The sequence below is a fragment of the Chroicocephalus ridibundus genome, chromosome 1 (genome assembly GCF_963924245.1).
Source record: "Chroicocephalus ridibundus chromosome 1, bChrRid1.1, whole genome shotgun sequence".
NCBI classification, from domain to species: domain Eukaryota; kingdom Metazoa; phylum Chordata; class Aves; order Charadriiformes; family Laridae; genus Chroicocephalus; species Chroicocephalus ridibundus.
In genome coordinates this window covers 207,187,514-207,209,769 of record NC_086284.1, presented here as the reverse complement: position 1 = coordinate 207,209,769, position 22,256 = coordinate 207,187,514, and the positions used below count along the sequence as shown (strand labels likewise).

Below are 22,256 nucleotides of genomic sequence, written 5' to 3'. Positions count from 1 at the left end.
AAAGTGTCTGAAAGTTTTCGTTCTTGCAATAAAGTGCACTTTTAACAGCCATCATCATTTGCATTTCATGTGCAGGATTTCATTCCCAAATGTGCTTTCATTTAAATAGAATATATGGATTTAAATCAAAACAGGCAGATTCAGAAATATGCTGGATATTACTAAAAGATAGAGCTCACCACCGTTGTTTTTTTCTTTTTTACCATCAACCATAGAAAGCTTTATTCCAAGCCTGATCACACTTTCAGTTACAAAACATGTGGCAAAGAATAACAGTTAACACGCAAGATCTGCCATATTTCTACTTGCCTCTATTCGCACACTGGATTTTCCATATTGAGGGATGGAGAACAAACCTCTCCCATTTTCAACATAACGAATATACCTAATGGTAGCAAATAAAGGTTTTTATTATTTTTCATTTCACAAATCTTTTGCTCTCCCCAAGCCGCCATTTGTTAGTGCAACAATCCAGCACAGTGCTAGTTGCTGAGGTATATACATGGTTAAACTAATTTCACTTTCAACCAAAACCGCAATGTTTTCCTGTTTTCCCTCCTTCCCTTTTTTTTTTCCCAGGATACTGAAGGCCGTATATTCACCATTTTAGATTTTTAAATATAATTCCATTCCAGAGTAAAGGGTGGTTTTGTAATAGTGACAGGCTGCAAAAAGCAATGGCCTCATCTTTTATCACTCATAGAACTCCTGCTGTACTTTTTTTTTTTCTTAAAATATATTTTGTGCAAAATTAAGTTCTGTGTAGGTCTGTACCATAATCTGGAAAAAATTGTGTATAAAATGTACTTAATTTTTTAAAAACAATCCCAACATCAAACAACAGAGAAAGAAACAGATCAGATGCAGCTGAAGTTTTCACATGAGAAACTAAATATAGTATGTTCTTAAAGCTCCAGTAATACATTCTTTCAAAAACCAGAATGCACTTTGGTCATTATTAAACATTAGTACAGAGGCAAATAAAATACAAAATGCTTGTTTGTGTTGCTTTATATATAAAAATATTTTTATACCACATAAGTTTAAGATCCATTACTTCAAATCTTTCAAGATTCTGAAGATTAGCAAACATAGTGCAATGTCCAGACTCTTGTCACCTAATTACTTGTCATTTCTCAGTATGAGCCCACTATTTTAGAAACATAAAATCCGCGAATACTTCAGCCTGGCGATATTAATCCTCCCAATATAATTTGTAGATGGAAATGTTGTTCCCATTAACTTAAGTCTCCAGGTGTTCCAATGTTGTTCCAATTAACTGAAGTCACACTGAAGGACCACAAGTCAGTAGGACTGGTCCCTGCGGGAGGCAGGGAGAGGTGGGAAACCCAAGGCCGGGAAATCCCAGCCGGGAAAGCACCAGGGAATGAGCCATGCTGGGGAGGACTGAGGTTATTTGAACACACAAATCTGCAGAACACCAGGCTTCATGAGCTCACCAGAGGAACTTGTTTTCTGTGTTTACCTGTTCTTAAACTTCAATGTGGTATGAATGGCATATACTATAGTGTACAAGAGAGCATCTATCTATCTTACGCTCAGTCATTCATAGCATTCCGTTCATCAGTAAATCTTTCGCTTGTTTAAATATTCAACTTCAACATATAATATATACTGCTCCATAGTTCACCATAATATATTCCAATTAATATACATTTATATGTATATATATATAAAGTTTCTCATTAAAAGTAACAATAAAAAGTGCACATATTGAGCATGCACAGTCAGAGCTGCGCAGAACAGCTCAGTATTTCAAATAAATACAATATTTAATTTTATCAAAATATCATACAGCATGGTAATCATTTACAATTATTGCTCTAATAAAAGTGTTAGCAAAGAGCACTTGTTGACTTGTTATATAATACCTTATTAATATCCAGGATATTTAAACTGCAGCCGACATGAGTTTAGATCCTGGAATTACTCAAAATATTAAAAATTCCCACTTGTTTCTAATAGTAATATAAAATACTTCTGCTACCTGTCATACTGCATTGTCAGTACTTTATTTTTTTATGTCTCATTTTTCTATTGCAACCAAACATCTATTGATGTTATGTTGTCCTCATAAATGATTGGTGCAAATGAAATATTCTAATCAATTTTACCACACTATCAAAAATCCAATGACTTCCATATAGCGTTACTGCAACTAAAAGTGTTCAGCATCAGCTTCAGCTTTAACAACAGATACAGTAATTTAGTGTAATAAATTTCAAGTTCTCAGACACACAGTTTTTGACCTTTTGCAAATCTGACCCTTTTCAAAACTAAACAAATAAGTTTGAAAATAAAATATAAATGTCAACTAAAATTAACATAAAACAGTGAGAAGATGAAATAAATACAAAGATTGCACAAGACAGTCAGATGTAAACACTTCAATTTTCCAAACATCCTTGAAGAGGTTGTAGCATCTGAAATACAGATTCAGTGGCTGCTTTGAGGCAGTTTTGTCAATCGATGAGCTTTTCTATAACACTGTGTTATCTCATCTTCTTTATACGTTGTCAAGATTTGATCTTCCAGAGCTGGAAAAGTTAGAGCAGTAAATCAATGTTATTTCCCATCTCAGCTTTCTGTTTACCAAAACTGCGATACCACCACATTTTTTTCTTTTTGCATTTGCTGCATATTCTATGATACACAATATAAATTTTACATTCTTTTACTTCTTATAGGAAAAAAATGGGTAGACGTAAGCAAACTCAATGGCCAATTAAGGGCTTTGTGCTACAAGCTTGTGGAAACTAGGATGCCTCATAACCTGAATCTTGAAATAGTTTCCAGAGTTTGTAGTTCAGAGGGGGCAGGGAGTAGGACCTAACAAGACAGTCCTTCAGCCATGACAAAATGACACTGTGTAAGGTTGGTCACAGTAATACTGTATCTACTGTAATACTTTACTGCAGTGCAAGACAAGGGTAGGTGGCAACTTTCTGCATCCCTCAAAGAACTACAAAGTCAAAAATAAGGAATTCAAGAGAGAAATCAGATCTGGGATACAAAGAAAAGTTAAATAAGGTCTTGTACTTATGTCAAGTATGGACACCTCTATATTTATGTCTAAAAATTCTTGGTAATTATGTGTCCTAAATGAAGTTAGAGAGCCACAAATGCAAAGAAAAAAAAATTTAAAAGGGCCGCTTTGACAAACACTATTCTTCTGATACAGCTTAAGTTTCATAACCATTTTCAAACAATAAATCTAATACAGTTAAGAATTCATTAGGCTACAATGTGTGACCTATCTATCATAAAGTTCTGAACACCACGGTGAAAAATAAGGATGCTTATTAACTAGTTACCTTTAGATTAAATCCAAGCAAGTCACTGATGACGCCAGAAACAGCTGACAGGATCACAACTTGGGTGATATTATAGAGCAGTGGATTCATTGTAAGCCCATATAACCTAAAGGGACTGTCCAGTTCCTAGTAATGCAAAACAACATCATCATTAAAAAGCAAAAATTACACAAAAGGGGTTTTGTCACATAGGTATTGAGCAATATTAGATAGTTTAGGAAGTCTTAAAGTCACAGTAGAGTAAAACATTCTCCTATTCTTCTACATATATAAAACAATGTGCAAGAAAATACGCATCACATTAACTGACTGTTGACTAATGCTTCAAAAAATTGGAGGCTACCCATCTAGAGCATCTACCAATTTGCTCATGGAGCCATGAAAACAGAGATTTAGTTTTCCTGGCACCAAGATGCCATTATTTTAGAATTCCTTATAATTTTCCAGAAATCGCCTTCAGTGTTAGAAGAGTTGACAGACAACAGAACCACAAAAAAAAAAAAAAAAAAAGAAAAGATTTTCCATAGGAAAAGTGACAGAAAGCTACCTCACTACTACTTTGAAAATTTAACAAAAATGTCTTTCCTAATGCAATTCCCTTACTTTTCCATTAATTTTGAGAATAATTACTGATTAACATAGCCATAAAAAGAATATAAGGGAAAAAATACTAATAACCTTTAACTGCCAATATTTTACTTTTTTTTATTGGAAGGATCAAAAAATTAGCCAATATTAATCTGCAACAAAACTTGAACAAAGAGGCTATTTCACCAATTTTCAATTATCGGTGTGTGAATAAAGGCACCCAAAGTTTTCTGGTCTAGAAATATGTCAAATAAAGGAAGAAAAAAAAAAGAGAGTTTTAAACTGTAAGAGTGGATTATATAAAGCATAACAACTATCACTGCTTTGGTCATTTATACTTTCTACCTTTAAATTCATCTTCACCCCTGTCCTGCATTGCATCCTGGGCATTGAAAAGGCCTTATAGACCCCTTTTTTAGTAAAGAAGAATTTCAGAGCTCTGCCTCTTCTTTCAAAAGAGGTGAAATAAGATGAACAACCTTTTCAATTAGATGTAATGTGGTATAAAACTCTGCTACAAATACAAAAGGTATAAAAGACATGATTCTGAGAAGAATAGCAGAGAAATTCTCTACGGAAAAACTTTTTAGATTTTGGTTTCACCTTACCAATTTGGGGAGTAAGAAAATAGTAAGAATATTCAACATAATATAGTCTTCAGTAAAAGCTTAAGAATCAAATACATGCAAAACTAAATTAAAAACAAAACAACACAATTCCATTTAGCTACTGGTCATGAAATAAGAAATTGGGTCGATTACTAACCACCAAGAATTCATTTAAAGCTCATACTAGGTGTCTTAAAAATCCCTTCTCACTTTAGGGCACGTTCTCACAGTAACTAAGTGATGGCCCGTGTCTGGGATTTGTACCACAAAAGCCAAGTCCCCTGTTGGAAAGGCCATGTCAATTACTACATTTCTGGGAAGAGTAAAACACGAACATTTTTTTTTTTAAAACCCTGAGAAAAGTGTGAAAAAGACTGAAGTGAATCAGATCAAGGGTTGATCAGCATCCTGACACCAACAGCAGCTATTTCTCACCCTACCTACATTCTCACAGCACAGAAACATTTCAACCCATGAGATACATCCACTGTCCCTTGGCCAACAGTTGCACAAGTTTGCTACCCAATGCACAGAGAATATTTCCCTTCATTTGTTCCAAAATCAAGTCCTAAAACTCTGCAGGCCCTTGTTCTTATACCCAGAGATACAGTCAGTAACTGACTTAACCAGGATCTCCATATTGCTGTACCATAACTCTCAAGTTGTTGCTTTGCCAGCTTTGAGTGCTTGCTGACTCCATCAGTCCTCTCATGGAAAGTGCTGTGTACTTTTTTTGAGATGGGAAGAATTGCTCAGCTGACTAGAAGAAACACTCCATCATCTCAGCTACTTGCTGGCTAGATTAAACAGAGTTTAAGCTACGTTTTAAGAATGGCTCCTTGGCGCACAGGAATCAATGGGGTAAGTGACCACAATTCAATGTGTGTTCGAATGAGGCAGCAAGGTCTTAAAGCACTATTATATGCAAAAACCCCACAATTATTTCTCTTAATAGGCTTGAATTTTCCTGACTGCAGAGGAAAGGTACAGAGGTTTACTGTATGATAACCCAGCCATTCCCTCTACTGATGGGGATCTCCGCACATGGAATCAGTGTCAGTTGTGCTATACTCAAACTGGTGGGAAGGGTGTGTGGACTGGAGGAAATTTATCTGAGGAAGAGGAAAATACTTTTACATTTGCCAGTCATTCCACTGCCAGAACAGGGGAACTGTTCTACGTGCCCACTCTGTCTTGGACTAAATGAAGAAGTTGAGTCTCTGAAGGAGAAATCAAAATACTGTTGTTACCTTACTTCTGAATCCAAGAATAACAACGTGGCAGCATCTTTTTAAGATCTTTACCACAACAGCAGAATGTATAACAAAAACTGAATATTAAAAGCTGAAGCTAGACAAATTTAATTTAAAAATAGTTTACACACCAGCAGAAGTGATTAAGCACTGTAACGCCATGCCAAGAGAGGTGGGGAGGCAAGTCATGAATTTGTTTTTTGTAGTGTCAGAACTGGCTTCCTCTTTGAAAGCCCACTTCAGTCAATTATAAGTTATATACTGTTAATTTTAGTGTAAAAACACACACGGAATACTAGATTTAACTGATTTTATTTGTTCATAAAAGCCAAACCAAAAATAATTTTTTTTTTCCAAGTGTTAAATTTATCACTCTTATTTGGCATTCAGGTAACCCTTAATTAAGTTTTGGATTCGGGCAATGTTTAGTCTGAAGGAGAATGAGACATTCCTCCCAGACAACTGAAAGAACAAAACAGCTTGCTTCCCAAATTTTGACACATCTGTGAGTTTGAAGGAACAGAAGAACCCAGCAGAGGCAACTTAGGATCAAATGTGTCTTCCCAAGAACCTAACCACTGCTTTGTTAATAACAACACCACCACCAAGTTTAAAAGCCCTAAGCGTATTTGTGCTCTAGCTCCAGATGAGTGAAAGTAAAATGAATTTTCTTCAGTAGAATTCTAGAAATATGAAGTAATAAAAAATTCACATTCTCTCACTGTGAAGAAATATCTTCTACCCACCAAATATAGTTAGCTGGCAAACAGGATAATATTGCATATGCAAAAAACTTTTCTGCTAATCAGCAAAATTCCATGCAAAAAAAAAATAAATTGCCAAATAGTTCAAGGGCATAGCTGACAAATATCTGAATTACATTAAATTAAATCCATCTCTTTAATTCACTTATAAAGGGACCTATGTAACAATTTCTCTCTGTCTTTCAAAAGGATTCTTCTATGACAGTATGTAAAGAAGACAACAAGCATAATCTAGTTTTAATTTGAAATGCTAACCACTGACTGTTGTTAAGAGGAATTATTTTTGTGGAAGAATACAAATCCTCAAGCAGGTTATCACTAGAAGCAGATATCGACACTCAAAATAGAAAACAAAATTGCATCATTTATTTCCCAAGAATTCATCAGCCTGTCCATCCCAAAGTACCATCTCTCATGCTGCTCATAGACTATTAAAGAATAAAACTTATTCTTTAAGTAATCCACAACGATAGCAACAAAACAGACAGTAGAGTATGAACAAGCAGCATTGCTGTGAAAGTTACAGAGCAGATTTAAACCAAAGCATACTGCACTGCCTGCACAAGTAAGGCAAGTGACGCAGTAAGCAATCTATTCTGTTTCTTACTTATATATAATACGGTAATACTATTTTAACGCTTACCTTCAATAACTTAGTAGCAAGTTTTAAAACATTGTTCACTAGTGTCAGTTCCTCCTTCTTATTAGGCTTTTTCTCCATTTTCAAGTACAAGTTTATCTGATCAAAATAAAATACAAGTATCACCACTTATTCAGAATTTAAAGGAATTAATTTGGAAATATTTAATAATAAAATGAAGTGATGCCTCAGCAGCCATATGATAGAACAGCAATGACTTTCTGCAAGAAAGCAAATTTTTAGCTTCCTTTTTAAATTTTAAGAACAAATACTGGTTCAGTAGCATAAGAAAATATATTTGACACTATATACGCAACAACTTTAAAGTTTAGTGTAATCTACAAATTAGGCAAGAAAAACCACCACATATGTAAGGCTGCATAATTTCTTTTTCCTTCTTCAATAATTGCCTCAGGTTTGTCAATTCACTTCCAGTAGCTTTTTATACTAGTATGCAGACCTTGCAAGGCTTAACATCCCCAAAAATTACTGAATAGACTGAAATGCTAAAACGTAATTCTGTTAATGTGTAATTTCTTTTAAAAGATTTTAGTATAATTGAGTACTTCATGAGCACCTTGAGTGCAGAAAATCAATCTTTCCAGTGCCTTGAAATATTTGAAAAACTATTAAACTCTTCATTGCTGTAGAAGAACAGTACATTGATCATTTCAACACTTCTGTGATCCAGACTTTTTTAGGTCTTTGTTTCTGAGAAAGTTTAGTTAAGAGTACAAATTAGGTCTCTCTCAGCCTTCTAGCAATTTTGAAACATCAGCTTCTGTTCTCAAATGACCTATATTTGATATCCTAGACCAGGCAAAGGTTAATTTTTCTTTTTTATTGCATAACAAAAGCAAATCAAAGAAAAAATATCTTGAAAAGCCATGAACCTTTTATTTTAGAATGATGACCTTCAACAAAATAAAAAATGAAGAATTTAGCAATAAGCTGAAGAAGTCCTTCACAGGACAGAGACTCTTACCAAGTTACAGAAAGGAAGTGATGATATATGATGCTATGAGATATTTCACTACCTTGTTGTAAGCTGGTTATTGAAATAAGGGCCACAGACAAAGTAACTGAATATTATCAGATATCCCTAAAAAGGTCACTGTAAGTTTCCTATACAAATTGAAAAAATCAAAAACTATGCCAAATATATTCCAAGACATATTAAGCTCCTGAACTATCCATTTAATTTTTAAGTAAATTATGCTTTTAGAGGCAGAGATTCCATTCTTTAAATATAAAATTACTGTTTTCAACAATTCAAGTGTTTAGTCTAATAAACTAAGAATAAAGGCTCTATTTAGCAACTCTGAAAAAATGGTAAGTAATAAACCCTAGGAAGGTTCAAATCTCTTTTAACAGTTACTATGATTTCATTCATTTATGAAAAAAAAAAATTCAACATTTGACAACAAACTTTGAATCAGGAGGGGAGTCTGAATGTGTATATGCACAGCCATCTACCATACCTATTCTGAGACTTGAAATTGGCAAGACAACACCTTTGATCAGACCACACAATGTATTTTATGCACAAAGGAACCACTGAGGCACTTAATTTACAAGACCAATTAAAAACACTTTCAGAAGGACTTGAAAAATTACAGGCAAACAGCATCCAGTCAAAAAATCCCTGGATGTAAAATGATTGTTCTTTTAGTTTCCCATCACGATTCCTAATCATGAAATTCGTAGGTTGAATATAAAGCACACAGAAGTAGCTGGAACTTTGCTGACAGAAAGTAGAATTTGCAATTTCATTTTATCAGTGAAGGATTTAAATTGAATCTGGGGGTTGAGGCTTGTTTGGCCTCTTGTGGTTTTTTGTTGTATTTTGGGGGGTTTGGTTTTAAACCTTCATTCTGTTCTCAGTAAGCTAATAACACTGGTGTGCGATTTTCAAGGACACCAGTTCAGATGTGCTTTTTTAGATCAAGCGAGTATCAGTCAATTATTTGGGCTTGGCCTCTCATGAAAGGCCAAAATGTCAGACTTTCATGAGTTTGTCTGAGGAACACTGTAAATATGCTTTGGCATATGAATGTGAAACCAGTCCAAAATGAGTTCTATCCAGGGTGACGTGTCTCCTTTTTATTTTCTGAGAAACAATTGTGAATTCTATTTTGGTTTTCATTTCATAAAGCTCTCAGGCGTTTCTGAGGGAAATGACTTCTAACAGGATAAGCTGGATTCAATACAAAGCTAAGCGTCGGATGACATAGTACTTTCTGAATTTTATTTTTTATTTTTAAGTCCTGGGGACATAGAGTACTTCTTTCAACGTGTATACTGGCTTAAAATGTTCAAACACTGACTGTCATGAAAAGCATAATTTAGAAACCTATGAAAGCAAAACAAAGGCTTGACACACTCTGTCTCTCTCACCTTGCTCTCTGCATTTTCTTCCAATCCTTATCCCAAACATTTCCCTCAATTTTCAATCCAGAAACAGAGGACTGTGTTGTCTCACTACACCATAATTAACTCTCTGATCCAGACTATTTTAACACATCTAAAATGCATGCCTGAGACCTACCAGATGAATTACTTGTTTAGATATAAAAATATAGGTCTATACAAATTCTCACCTGCTCAGTAAGTAATATTGAGGTATTGCTGTACTTTTTACTGGTTTCAGATCCAAGAGTAACAAATCTTAAGAGAAAAAGAGTTAGTGAAATGCACCAAATTACAAGTTCCCAATTGTAGTGACAATCAAGGAAGATCTCATGCATGTGAAGCAGCTGAAAACAAAAGAGAAAAAAGCTAAATTAAAATTTAATTCAAACTAATAGTTACATTACAACGTAAGAAAATAATTACATATCTCCCCAATTCCAAGAAAAAAGTTCCCAGTAATAAATATATGGGTTGTTTCTAGGCACAAAAGATTTTTCAATCATAATTTAAAATCAACACTGTGTCAAAGATACGAGGTTTGAGAAAAGATATGATCTGAAAGGCTCAATCGGAATTTAGATACATCTTTTTTTCATTATCCCTAAAGCAACAGAAAAAAAATATACACTCTAAGACAATTTTAAACTCATGTTCAAACTTGCAAAGACACTATACGAGATAAAAACCAAAATATACTCTCAAAATGTACTGAATTATACAGAAAATTGAATCCAAGCACAGCTACTGCTAAAATACATCCTCATTAAAATATTTATAATTAGCTACCAGGAAAAGACATGAGCGTTAACTAGGGAAGAAAGCGGGAAAAAAATACAACCAGAAGCCATTGAGAAGCTTCCCTGTATTCTGAAACAGAAGCTCAAGGAAAAATCTTAAGCAGTAAAAATCGTCTTTAAACACAGACTTGCTTACTAAAAGATATTCCACTAGAGGGCAGGCCAATATAGCCAACAATCTTGTTTCTCACAAAAATCATCAACCAAGGTCAATCTCAACTGTCTTTGCAAAAAGTGTGTTTTGATGTAAAATGTTGGAAAAAAACCCGTGTGTTCCAAAATCCAGGATGGAAAATGGAAGAGGACACAGATTTAAAAAGCAACAATAGTATCATGTTAGGAATTATGCTATCAATAAGTTTCTTTAGTTCTTCTAGAATAGTATTTTAAAGTAGGTAAAACGAACAACACAAAATGGAGCTTAATCTTCTGAAAAGCTGTAACAGCTGTTACTGATTTTTCACTGTGGTCTTTTAACTTAATAGGTATCACCATACAAAAGGCACTCAAAATTATTGTAAAAAATAAAATTTAAGTCGTGGGTGTTTCTATACACGTAAGATTTCCTCACCTGTGCACAACAGATAAACACAACCGAGATAGTCAGTAGGAAGGCAGATGAAACTATCACGTCAACTGAGCGTTGAGGACCTCGACGCTGAAAATAAAGGATATGCACATATGTGAGTGAAACCCTACCCAGCCAGCACTGATATTTAGCATATCCAGTTAGATTCACACCTTGAACCTACGTTTCATCGTGACTTGCAATTCGTTAATCTGAGTTCCAAACACCATATTAGACCCTAATAATATCACTACATTTGAATACCTCTAAAGGCACGTGAGATTAATTTGGATGCAAACACTTAAAGGTAACTATGATAAAAGAAAATATTCACCACTTGTTCAGTCAGCTCCTTCATGATGTGAAGTAACTTTAATTTAGGCAGCATTCCCTGACATAAAAAATTCGATATGGCCTAGGCTTTAACCTCAAGTACCAAACCAGTGCTAACGGAAGATTTTTGAACACCACATCACAACAGGATATCAAGATACGATTTCACATGGCTGGTATTTTCCATTATTTGCTTCTTTTTGACGCACGAACATTTTAGCTGTAAATCACTGTCCCATTATGGTAGGTTCAATAGTATAATTCTCTCCTCCAGAACAAGAAGGAAAAGCGGGGAACAAACACAGTTGTCTTGAAAGGCGCAACCTCACTGTTTTCAACCATTTTTTTCTTGCTTACTGGTACAATGAAACGTTTCTACCTACTGAGCTTTTTCCTCATTTTTTTAATTAAAGAATTAAACATCCTGTGCTACACTGAAACATGTACAAGTTATAACATTTATTTCTCTACTTTGTTCTCCAGATATGCTACTAATTGTATAAACATGAGAAGAATGGGAGGTGTGCATATATATATAAGATATATTTGTATATGTGTGTGTGTGTATATATATACATAAAGCCTTCAAGATACAACCTTGAACTCGGAGAGATAGGAAGCTTAACTACTGAAAAAAATGAAGTGTAAATTACGACTGCAGGTATGCACACACTACTTCTGTACTGAAGTATAGAAGTACACAGTTTGCCTGTGCGAGACTAGAGATGTGCATATACCCCAGTTCACATCTTCCCAGGGGGACACACAGATAGACGGGTAATACGCAAGTGTATTTTGGACAATCGCTATGCCAGTATATGCCAGCAGCGCCAGTGCAAGAAGGTAGCCCTGCTCCTTAGCTGCTTGTCTCCGTTCCTTTCCTTGTGCTGGCACAGGCATTACAGAGCTGCCCAGTGAACCAAGCAAAGCAACAGATGGAGGTGAAAATCACTGTTCTTAACCGGTTATTTTTCAATTGGGTCAGTTCCCTATGACCTGCCTCTGACCACCGATTGCTTTTTTCTTAGCCACATAATTATAAAAATGTTTCTGGTGACACAAGAAATGGTGGAATATATAGGTGTGGTTGTGAGGAAAGAAGGGAAGACGCTCTCTCCACAACAATGTTACCATATACAGTCTTTAAAGCATCAACACTACATTCTGTTGTCCAAATGATGTTACCCCTCCTTTCCTCCTACCCAGCAGCACATTACAGACTACAAGGAAAAAGTCTCTCAAACGTAAATCTTTCACACCCTCCCCAACAGATACCTCCATAACACAAGGCATGTTGTAAATGAATCACCTCAATTCCTCTTAAAATGATGCATCTTTCATATTTAAGATTATGTTTTACATAAAAATTTTGCCTGCTTACAGTTCCTGCTTTCCACACTCCCCAGTCTCCACATCATAATTTCTTTATGTTTTCATAAACTTTTACCTACTTCTAAAAACTACTGATAGCAGATTTCATCTAATCTTTCTTAATTGCTGTTGGAAAGAAGCATAGATGCAAATAAGGGGATTACCACCACTAACAAGAGATTGCCAGTTGCTATTCACCAAAAAACTGGTTCTATGGAAACCAAACAGGGAAAAACCTAGCTTTATCTGAGTTGAACTACCTAATGCAGAGAGAAAAACGGAAAAAAACTTGAGGAAAAAAACCAAAACCAACAAAACCCAACTCTGAGTTAAGACAGATCCTTTCACAAACAATCAAAATGCTCTGGCTTGAAAAGATCACTAAGGAGATTAGGGATCAGAATTTCTTACAGATAATACTTGGGCATAATTTCTAGTTTCACCTGGCATGTATACACCCCCAGAACAAATATGCACATAAATTCCTTCTGTGTTAATGACACTAACTGGTGGGGTTCTTACAATAAGGTACTGTCTGTATTATACTACAAATGGTCTTTTTTACCCAACATATTCACCTGAGAGACTTTTCTGCTAGCATTAGTAAGACAAGACTCCAACTCTGAACACGTTCACACTTTACTCCAAGGTAAAAACTAGACATCTACTTTCACAATGTGGCTGCCCGCAGACACTGCTGGCCCAGCGTCACTAAAACAAAATGTACAGGGCACGTGCACCAAACGGGGTAAGTGCACAGGAGGAAAAATTCAGCCTAGAATACCAGCCTTTCACTGACAGCATATATTTTATATTAAAGTGGTAGCAAAAACATACATTATTTTACCTTTAGATAGGACCTGAGAGAAAGCCACATTTTTATATTCTGTACTTTTTTCAAGCGGAAGTGAGGAACCTCCGATTTTCTTGCCCTTCTGGCAGATGTTAGATGACCAAAAAGTTTGGCAAAAAGTAGCCTCTGCAGAGGAGAAAAAAAAAATTACTTTAACTGTGAATTGATTTTCAAGGGCATTAAAAAGAAAATGGTGAAAAGGCTTCACTTAATATGTCATGGTAATGTACCATGTATCAGCATAAATTAAAATACATTAGTATAGTGCAGAAATAAGAATAGCATGTTACTTGAGGAGATACACTAAAAAGTTTTAAAAGTCTTCATATTCTAATGATAAACAAAGTTTAGCTACACTTTGAGTTCCTTTCTTCAAATTTCAGACAACAGATCTGGTAAAATTTGGGAGAAAAATCAAACCTGCCAATCATTTCAATTAGAGAGTGCCCGTATCCCCGAAGTTCCCTGCAACAGGAATGATTGTTACAAGCAGGTTAATTCTATTCTACTGTTTTAAATCATATATTTTGGCTATAATTTCATAAAAGGAATTATAAACATTTTTCTTTTGCAGACCAGTAAGAATCTATACTCTGCAGCCTAGTAAGGGATATTGATACTCTCTTAAAAGTTTAAACTGCAATAACAAGCAATAAATTAACAGGTGTATTACTTCAGATAGCAGCTCTTACGGTCTCCAGCTGTGGGACTGATCTACCAGCAAAGCAGGCAGGGCTCTTGGCTAGGGTCTGCACTGAACTGTTTTGAATTAAACTGAAGGTTTTGAATGAAACACACTGGTACAACAAACTGGAAATTTATAGACTTCTTTTATTGAAACTCCTTCTCCTTGGGAAAACTAAGACAAACTGGGACATGACTAAGAGCTGGGTTAATAAACTGAGCCAGAAATCTGAAATAAAAGATTAAGAAGTTTTCCCTCACAAACCTTCTCCAGGAAAAAAAGGTTTAGTTACAGAGGCTGTACAGAGACTTCAGTCCATTGCGACTGAGTCATCTCCTAAACTGTAAGCCCACTGAAGTATTTGTCATCATTCATCTATGAATCACTGAAGAAAACAAGTTTAAAATATCCACAAAGTCAAAAAAATGCAAACTTTAAACCTTGTTTTGCTTTGGGTGAAGCCTCTTGGTTTGCTGTCCGTACCTGTTTATATGTCCTCTCTGCTACACACAGCAGAAAAAAGAAAATCCACACTAGAGACACACGGACCACAAAACTTATAATAACCATTGAGAGAACCAGAACGTCTCCATTTGACCCAAATGCCGTCATACAAAGTTCAGTGGCAGAATGTGTAGCTAGTTGTTCCAAATCTTTAGCTTGGCAAAGTCGAAAGACAAATGGCATTAAACCCAAGATCAAAGATATGACATTTCCAAAAATCTGATAACCAATTCCTGGTATATAGCTGTTCACCTAAAACCAAAAGAAAACAAGGTGTATTTTTAATTTTGTAATTAATTTGGAATTAAGTCAATAAATAAGTTATTAACGTTACTGTCTTACTATCACAAAGAACACTTGTATAACCTCATAAGCTGTATGAAACCCTCAACCAAGCATCTTCACAATTTACTATTAAGAAAAAATAATCATGAAATGACAGAGTTCAGGATCATGGGTACCACGCACAAAACATCAAGAAGTAAAATTACAACCTTGGATTTCAGGAGGGCTAATTTCGACCTCTTCAAGAAACTGCTTGGAGAGATCCCACGGGCTAGGGCTCTGGAAGGCAAAGGGGCTCAACAAAGCTGGTTGATATTCAAAGACCACTTCCTCCAAGCTCAGGATTGGTGCATCCCTAAGAGAAAGAAATCGGCCAAGGGACGCAGGAGACCTGCATGGTTGAGCAAGGAGCTTCTGAAAAAGCTCAAGTGGAAGAAGGAAGTCTACAATAAGTGGAAGAAGGGACTGACCCCTTGGGAGGATTACAAGAATGCTGCCAGAGCGTGCAGGGATGAAACAAGGAAAGCCAAGGCCGCCCTGGAATTAAACCTGGCCAGGGATGTCAAGCTCAACAGGAAGGGCTTCTACAAGTATATTGGACGCAGAAGGAAGACCAGAGAAGTTGTGGGCCCACTGCTGAATGAAACAGGAGCCATGGTGACGGAGGATGCGGAGAAGGCGGAGTTACTGAATGCCTTCTTTGCTTTGGTCTTTACTGCTTGGCCCAGCCCTTGGGAGTCCCAGGCCTTGGGGAAAGTAACGGGGAAAAAAGAAGACTTCTCTTGGGTCGAGGAGGATCGAGTGAGGGATCATTTAGATCAATTAGATATTCACAAGTCCATGGGCCCCGATGGGATGCACCCGAGAGTGCTGAGGGAGCTGGCGGAAGTCCTTGCTGGGCCACTCTCCATCATCTTTGAAAGGTCCTGGAGAACAGACAAGGTGCCTGAGGACTGGAGGAAAGCCAATGTCACTCCAGTCTTCAAAAAAGGAAAGAAGGAGGAGCCAGGGAACTACAGGCCGGTCAGCCTCATGTCCATCCCTGGAAAGATGATGGAACAGCTTGTTCCGGGCGTCATCTCAAGGCATGTGGAGGAAAAGAAAGCTATCAGAAGTACTCAACATGGATTCACCAAGGGGAAGTCATGTCTGACTAATCTGATAGCCTTCTATGACAGCATGACTGGATGGATAGATGAGGGGAGGGCGGTAGATGTGGTGTACCTTGACTTAAGCAAGGCGTTCGACACGGTCTCCCACAGCATCCTCACAGGGAAGCTTAGGAAGAGAGGGTTAGATGAATGGACGGTAAGGTGGATAGATAACTGGTTGAAAGACAGAGCTCAGAGGGTAGTGATTAGGGGCACAGAGTCTAGTTGGAGGTCAGTGATGAGTGGTGTTCCCCAGGGGTCAGTACCGGGTCCAGTCCTCTTCAATATATTCATCAATGACCTGGACGAGGGGATAGAGTGCACCCTCAGCAAGTTTGCTGATGACACAAAGCTGGGGGGGGTGGCTGACACAGCAGAAGGCGGTGCCACCATACAGAGAGACCTGGACAGGTTGGAAATTTGGACAGAGAGGAACCTTATGAAATTCAACAAGGGCAAGTGTAGGGCTGCACCTGGGGAGGAATAACCCCATGCACCAGTACAGGTTGGGGGCTGACCTGCTGGAGAGCAGCTCAGCTGAAAGAGACCTGGGAGTCCTGGTGGACAACAGGATGACCATGAACCAACAATGTGCCCTTGTGGCCAAGAAGGCCAATGGCATCCTGGGGTGCATCAAGAAGAGTGTGGCCAGCAGGTCGAGGGAGGTCATCCTCCCCCTCTACTCTGCCTTGGTGAGGCCGCACCTGGAGTACTGCGTCCAGTTCTGGGCTCCCCGGTTCAAGAAGGACAGGGAACTGCTGGAGAGGGTGCAGCAGAGAGCTACCAAGACGATTAGGGGACTGGAACACCTCTCTTATGAAGAAAGGCTGAGGGATTTGGGTCTTTTTAGTCTGGAAAAATGACAACTGAGGGGAGACCATATCAATGCTTATAAATACTTAAAGGATGGGTGTCAGGAGGATGGGGCCAGGCTCTTCTCAGTGGGGCCCGGGGACAGGACAAGAGGTAACAGGCACAAACTTGAGCAGAGGAAGTTCCACCTAAACATGAGGAGGAACTTCTTTACTTTGAGGGTGGCAGAGCACTGGAACAGGCTGCCCAGAGATGTGGTGGAGTCTCCGTCTCTGGAGATATTCAAAACTGGATGCATTCCTGTGCAACCTGCTCTAGGTGACCCTGCTCTGGCAGGGGGGTTGGACTAGATGATCTCCAGAGGTCCCTTCCAACCCTATGATTCTATGATTCTATGAAAAGGAAGTCCTCACAGAGCACTTAATGCACAGGAACCAAATAGGACAAATCATTTAAAAACCCAACAATGTAAAATTGCAGTTAAAAGACTCCAGTGCACATTCCTGTATTAAAAATTAATTCAATGCTGAATTAGCAAAATGAGCCAATCAGACTGTGTTGCTTACATCCTGTATGTAGCTCCTATTTGTGTTTTGCTTTTAGGTTGTATGTTTTTTTTATAGGAATCAAAGTGCAGAAGAACTGGAGTTCTGTTGTGCTGGCTATGGCTTTGTTAAGTTTCCTTCTACCATGGATTGCACCCAAAACTGTATTGTCGCTGAGTCAGGTACAGAGATATGAACTAAGTGTGTGAATACATTGCTTTTTAACAAGTTGTAGATGGTAAGTATCAACTTGTCAGAATCAGTGATAGTTTTATTGAGCTAGGATTTTATGTTCAACTCTAAAAAATGCCTACGTTTGATATCAATTAAATGCTTTTACAACTGTTTCCTCAAGAGGAGTACTAGGAAAAAGAAGGGAGGACTAGTGAGACATCCCACACATCCTCTTAGATGTTTGTTTACTAAAGAGAAAAGCTTTCTTTTCCAATCTGAACTTTACCATCCAAATACTCAGCTCTGTATATTCCTAACCCAACATATTAGTTGTTCATTGCAATCAAGGAGTTTCATAAGAATATTCACAGCACATATCCCTTTGGAACAATAAAACAGAGGTTGGCTATGTTTGTAAGCACCTAACAATGCAAACACATTTTATTGCCCCAACCCTTAAGATTTGGTAGCTCTTCTATCTGATAGTAACAAGTAGATCAGAGTGATGTAAGACATGGAACAATAATGTCAATAACAGATACTTTAAACAAACAAACAAACCGCCACCAAAATAGAACAAGCTTATATTTGGTAGTGCTTAGACTCCTAAATACATTATTTGCATAAAGTAAAAAGAGTACTCACTCTGTTCATTATCATACCACTGATTTCAAGCACAGACATATCTGCCTTCTTGCAGTCATTACCCTCCCATACAATTGCACTTATTTTTTCTAGTCCTGGATTCAAACTGTGGATCCAAGGCAAATGACTCTGGGGAAGACAAGGGATATATTTCATCAGACAAAAAAAATCTATTGTCCTGTCAATATGCCTTTGTCAGAAATATCCTGACAAAAAATGCTTTAGACTGACACGAATATGGTTATATAGCATTTACCTCTAATATATGTTACTATATGTTAACCATATTCCTCAAAATGATCTACTTTTCCAAGAAATAGCTGTGAGTACAGAGATCTCTCCCTCCACATACTTAATTTTCTAATAGCGTTGAGTTATTATGGTTGAGGATTAATTGGCTTCTTTTTATCTCAAACATACCAAAGAAGAGAGAGGTATGAAAACAAAGGCCTACTTATAAACCATATTTAATTTTGCTATGTTTAATGGTGTATTATATTTTTCTGATTATTATTTTTTTCCCCTAGCATTCTGAAAAGTACTCTTCACAGGTTAAGCCTAAGGCAAACAATTTTATTATTTGCTTTTAATGATACATGTGTACTTCACAATCCTTGTTATAGATATATCCCCCCCATGCTAACTGTATCTGGCAAGACTCGGAGAAAGTGGTAGGAGTCTAATTAATACACGCTCCTCCAAGAGCCAAGCAATCCCAGACTAATTTACTGAACGCACTTATGGCTGAGGCACCTTTACCCTAAACAGCCAGCCAAGTGAGAACTGAAGGATTTGGAAAAACGCTGAGACAACAAGTTCTGCTGCAGCCATTTCCTGACTTCTCTCAGACCTGTCTCACTCCCATTCAGGTGATTAAAATTGCTCTCAACTCTGCCTCATCAGCCAGCACTACGTGCACCAAACTATTGGAAGTGGTGGGGGCAGGGGACAGGGCATGAGGTTATTTTTAAGATTTAATTTATCACTGATTAAAAGTAAAGTTTTTTATTTTTTTACTTGTTTTATCAGTATTTATCTGAAACCTTTGTATTCTGCTACGTACTCAATTATCTCCTTTTTTTCCCATTGGATGAAAAAAGTTATTTATATTATTAAAACAATGCAAATATTAGTTGCAGGACTTTCCTAATCACAGATTTCCAAGGTCTCCCTCTAGAGGGAGTATCAACACCAGGAGCTGAATCTCAAAAATTCACAATCTACAATCAAACAGAAAAACACTCAACTGCAGGAAAACAAAGTCAATGCATATGCTGCAATTCAGCTTCCTGTTGTGAGGCTTTGGTTTTAGTGTTTGTATGGAATGCATGCAAGAAGAACTAAAAATAAATTAAAAAGTGAAGACTGCATGAAATCCAAATCACTATCTCTGAGGTTTGTGGGGTTTTTTTTGGGGAGGTGGGAGTGGTGTTTAAAAATCAACAAACACTCTAGTTATGAGTGAGTGAAATGCCTGTCTTTTGAAATTCTCTTCCTTAGCTAATATTAACATCATCTCTTGCATGGCATTCCGTAGTAGTGATGATGCACTGCCAACACATATGACATGTTTACCCAGAAGAATGTTTCACGTTCTCTCTATCTCTTTACTTAAGTAGTTCAAAGTAGCAATGCAATTAACACACAATTTAAAGATAAAACTTGTACCACAAATATAACTGTCACTGTGACATCTGTATTAATTTTATCAAAGACTAATACTTGGATTGTTAATGATCCAGTATTAACAATGGATTCTGTCCAACATTAACCTAAGGCAGGCTCAACTAAAGTGTTGCCCAACAAACACTAAAATTTGCAGAACTGACTGAAATGACTGAATACATTGCTACAGATTAGCATTAAAGAAGTGAAATAAAATTATTTGCTTTAAGGTAAAAATAAAAATGTTATATATAAATAGAATTTAGACATATATAATACACATGTAACATCATATATACACATTATATATACATATATAACATTAGATACTATGTATGTTACCTTTCTGTTTGTTTTTTATGTATACATTTATGTATAAGCAAACAGAAAGGTGTCTGATATGTGCTCGCAAAAAAGTAATTCCACTAGAGAAAAAAAAACACCACACAGAGAACCATCTACCACAGAGGAAACTTAAATCAATCAGTACTTGTCCTAACCTAGAACTAAGATTTAAACACTCAAATATTCTATCGGCTATTTCAGTATATTGTCATATCCTCTTCATTTGACAAATTAATAACTGAGTTGCAGAAATCAAATTTTCCTTGTTTTAATTCTATCAAATCACTTTGGCTTTGTTACTTTTGTTTAACAAAGAGTTCTTTCTTCCAGGCCTCCTGACATATGATAAAGCTGATAAAACTGAATTTGTGTGTAGTGTAAAAAAAAAAAAAAAAAAAAAAAAAAACAAACCAGAAAATCAAAATTGGTGGAATTGGTGGATACCAACCTGATGAAATGGGTCATCTCTGTATTCTTTCTTCACACATGGATTCACTTGAGGGCTCTCTACATCTGACTCACTGCTACAGGAAGAGTGGCACTCTGCACAGTGCAAGAGGTCCTCCCACAGCACATCTTCGGTTTCTGATTCCGGCCTCGCACTCTCAGAATCTTGTCTGGAGCTTGAACACCGAGAACTGCAGCTAGTACCTGATTTAGGTGTATCCTGAAATTAAAATATGCATTGGAGTTAATGCAGCTTTTTCATTCTACATTGTTCCCTGACAGAACAGTTCTAAAGTTCAAATTAGTGAATCCATGTTTATCTGGTTTTTATGTTCCAGTCCATTACCTATTTCACCAGAAAGAATTACATGTTTATTGAAGGAATGTCTAAAAAGTTGCACATTTTTAGACACTGTACAAACAAGTAACAGTCCATGGTCCCTGCTTTGTGGAGAGGGGGTCACATAGTGAAGAATCTAATCATATTGACTATTAAAAGGAAATAACTATTTTACAGATTTTTAGAACTCAATAATTTAGACTTTAACAGCAATTATGTCTCAAACTTCTGATTTTATAAGCTATAAATTAAGCCTCTTCTAAAACACTTTATAGTTTCATTATTTTAGTGAAAACGTGAAAGACACGAGTGTGTGAGGCTTAAAGCCATATACACCAGACTAAAATTGTAATACAGAAATGTGACAGTGGGAAAAGCATCATTCACGAAGTATTTTATTTTAATTTGGCATTTTGATTTTCTGCCTCTAGCTGTTTGAGCTGAAGTACTTTAGCTACTTATTAACGTCTCTAGAAAGGGCAGGGCCCTGGAGAAAGAAGGGACAGATATTTCTAGTCATCCAAGACCCGAGGCACTCAAATAGCCTTTCAAGCAAGTAGTGTGGACACACTTTAACCAGTTTTAAAAGAAAGCTTGGTATGTTCCAGAAGCACATTTCTAAATGTAAAAGCCTGTGATAAAGGAGGAATTGACACTCAAAGTCCCCTACAAATCACACTGTCCCATTGTTACTACCAACATACCTTCTCAAAGACAAAAGAGAGAGTAAGCTTGTTTGAAGATGGTTGCACAGGTGTAGAGATAATAAGCAAGAGCATACATAGCTACTGCTAGGTGTATGTGGAATCTACAGTCATACACAAAATTTTCAGTATTTTATACAAACCGTACTTGAGAAACAAGCATGCCCTATTATGTTCAAATTTTACCTATATCTCCTAGATAATGAAAGAAAAGTATTAAGGTTGGGACATTCAAATCTTCCCATGCATACATATGAAACAATCTAACATTGTCTTCCGAACAAAACTAATTTCTACAGTAAGCAGAATCCATTTCCTGCAAGACAGATAGGTAGTCTTAAAAGCAGTACCATCCTACTCAGTGCCATCCTCTGCAATTTCCGTTCGCTCTTAACACAACATTTATTTCTACTAGTTTCTGTCAAGAATAT

The 22,256-nt window shown here is 36.8% G+C and overlaps 1 protein-coding gene across 3 annotated transcripts in view; it reads right to left on the bottom strand.

Moving 5' to 3' along the window:
* Positions 1-873: 873 nt before the first annotated feature.
* Positions 874-22,256, bottom strand: part of LOC134510340 (protein PHTF2) — a 138,279-nt gene continuing 116,896 nt past the window's right edge. For all 3 annotated transcript variants that reach the window (XM_063323519.1, XM_063323517.1, XM_063323518.1), the window contains 9 exons: positions 20,783-21,001; positions 18,325-18,453; positions 14,691-14,963; positions 13,517-13,648; positions 10,969-11,055; positions 9,789-9,944; positions 7,192-7,287; positions 3,336-3,461; positions 874-2,558 (listed from right to left, as the gene is read on the bottom strand). In XM_063323519.1, coding sequence (XP_063179589.1) covers positions 2,538-2,558; positions 3,336-3,461; positions 7,192-7,287; positions 9,789-9,944; positions 10,969-11,055; positions 13,517-13,648; positions 14,691-14,963; positions 18,325-18,453; positions 20,783-21,001 — 1,239 coding nt within the window. In that variant the 3' untranslated portion in view covers positions 874-2,537. The remainder of the gene's footprint in view (positions 2,559-3,335; positions 3,462-7,191; positions 7,288-9,788; positions 9,945-10,968; positions 11,056-13,516; positions 13,649-14,690; positions 14,964-18,324; positions 18,454-20,782; positions 21,002-22,256) is intronic.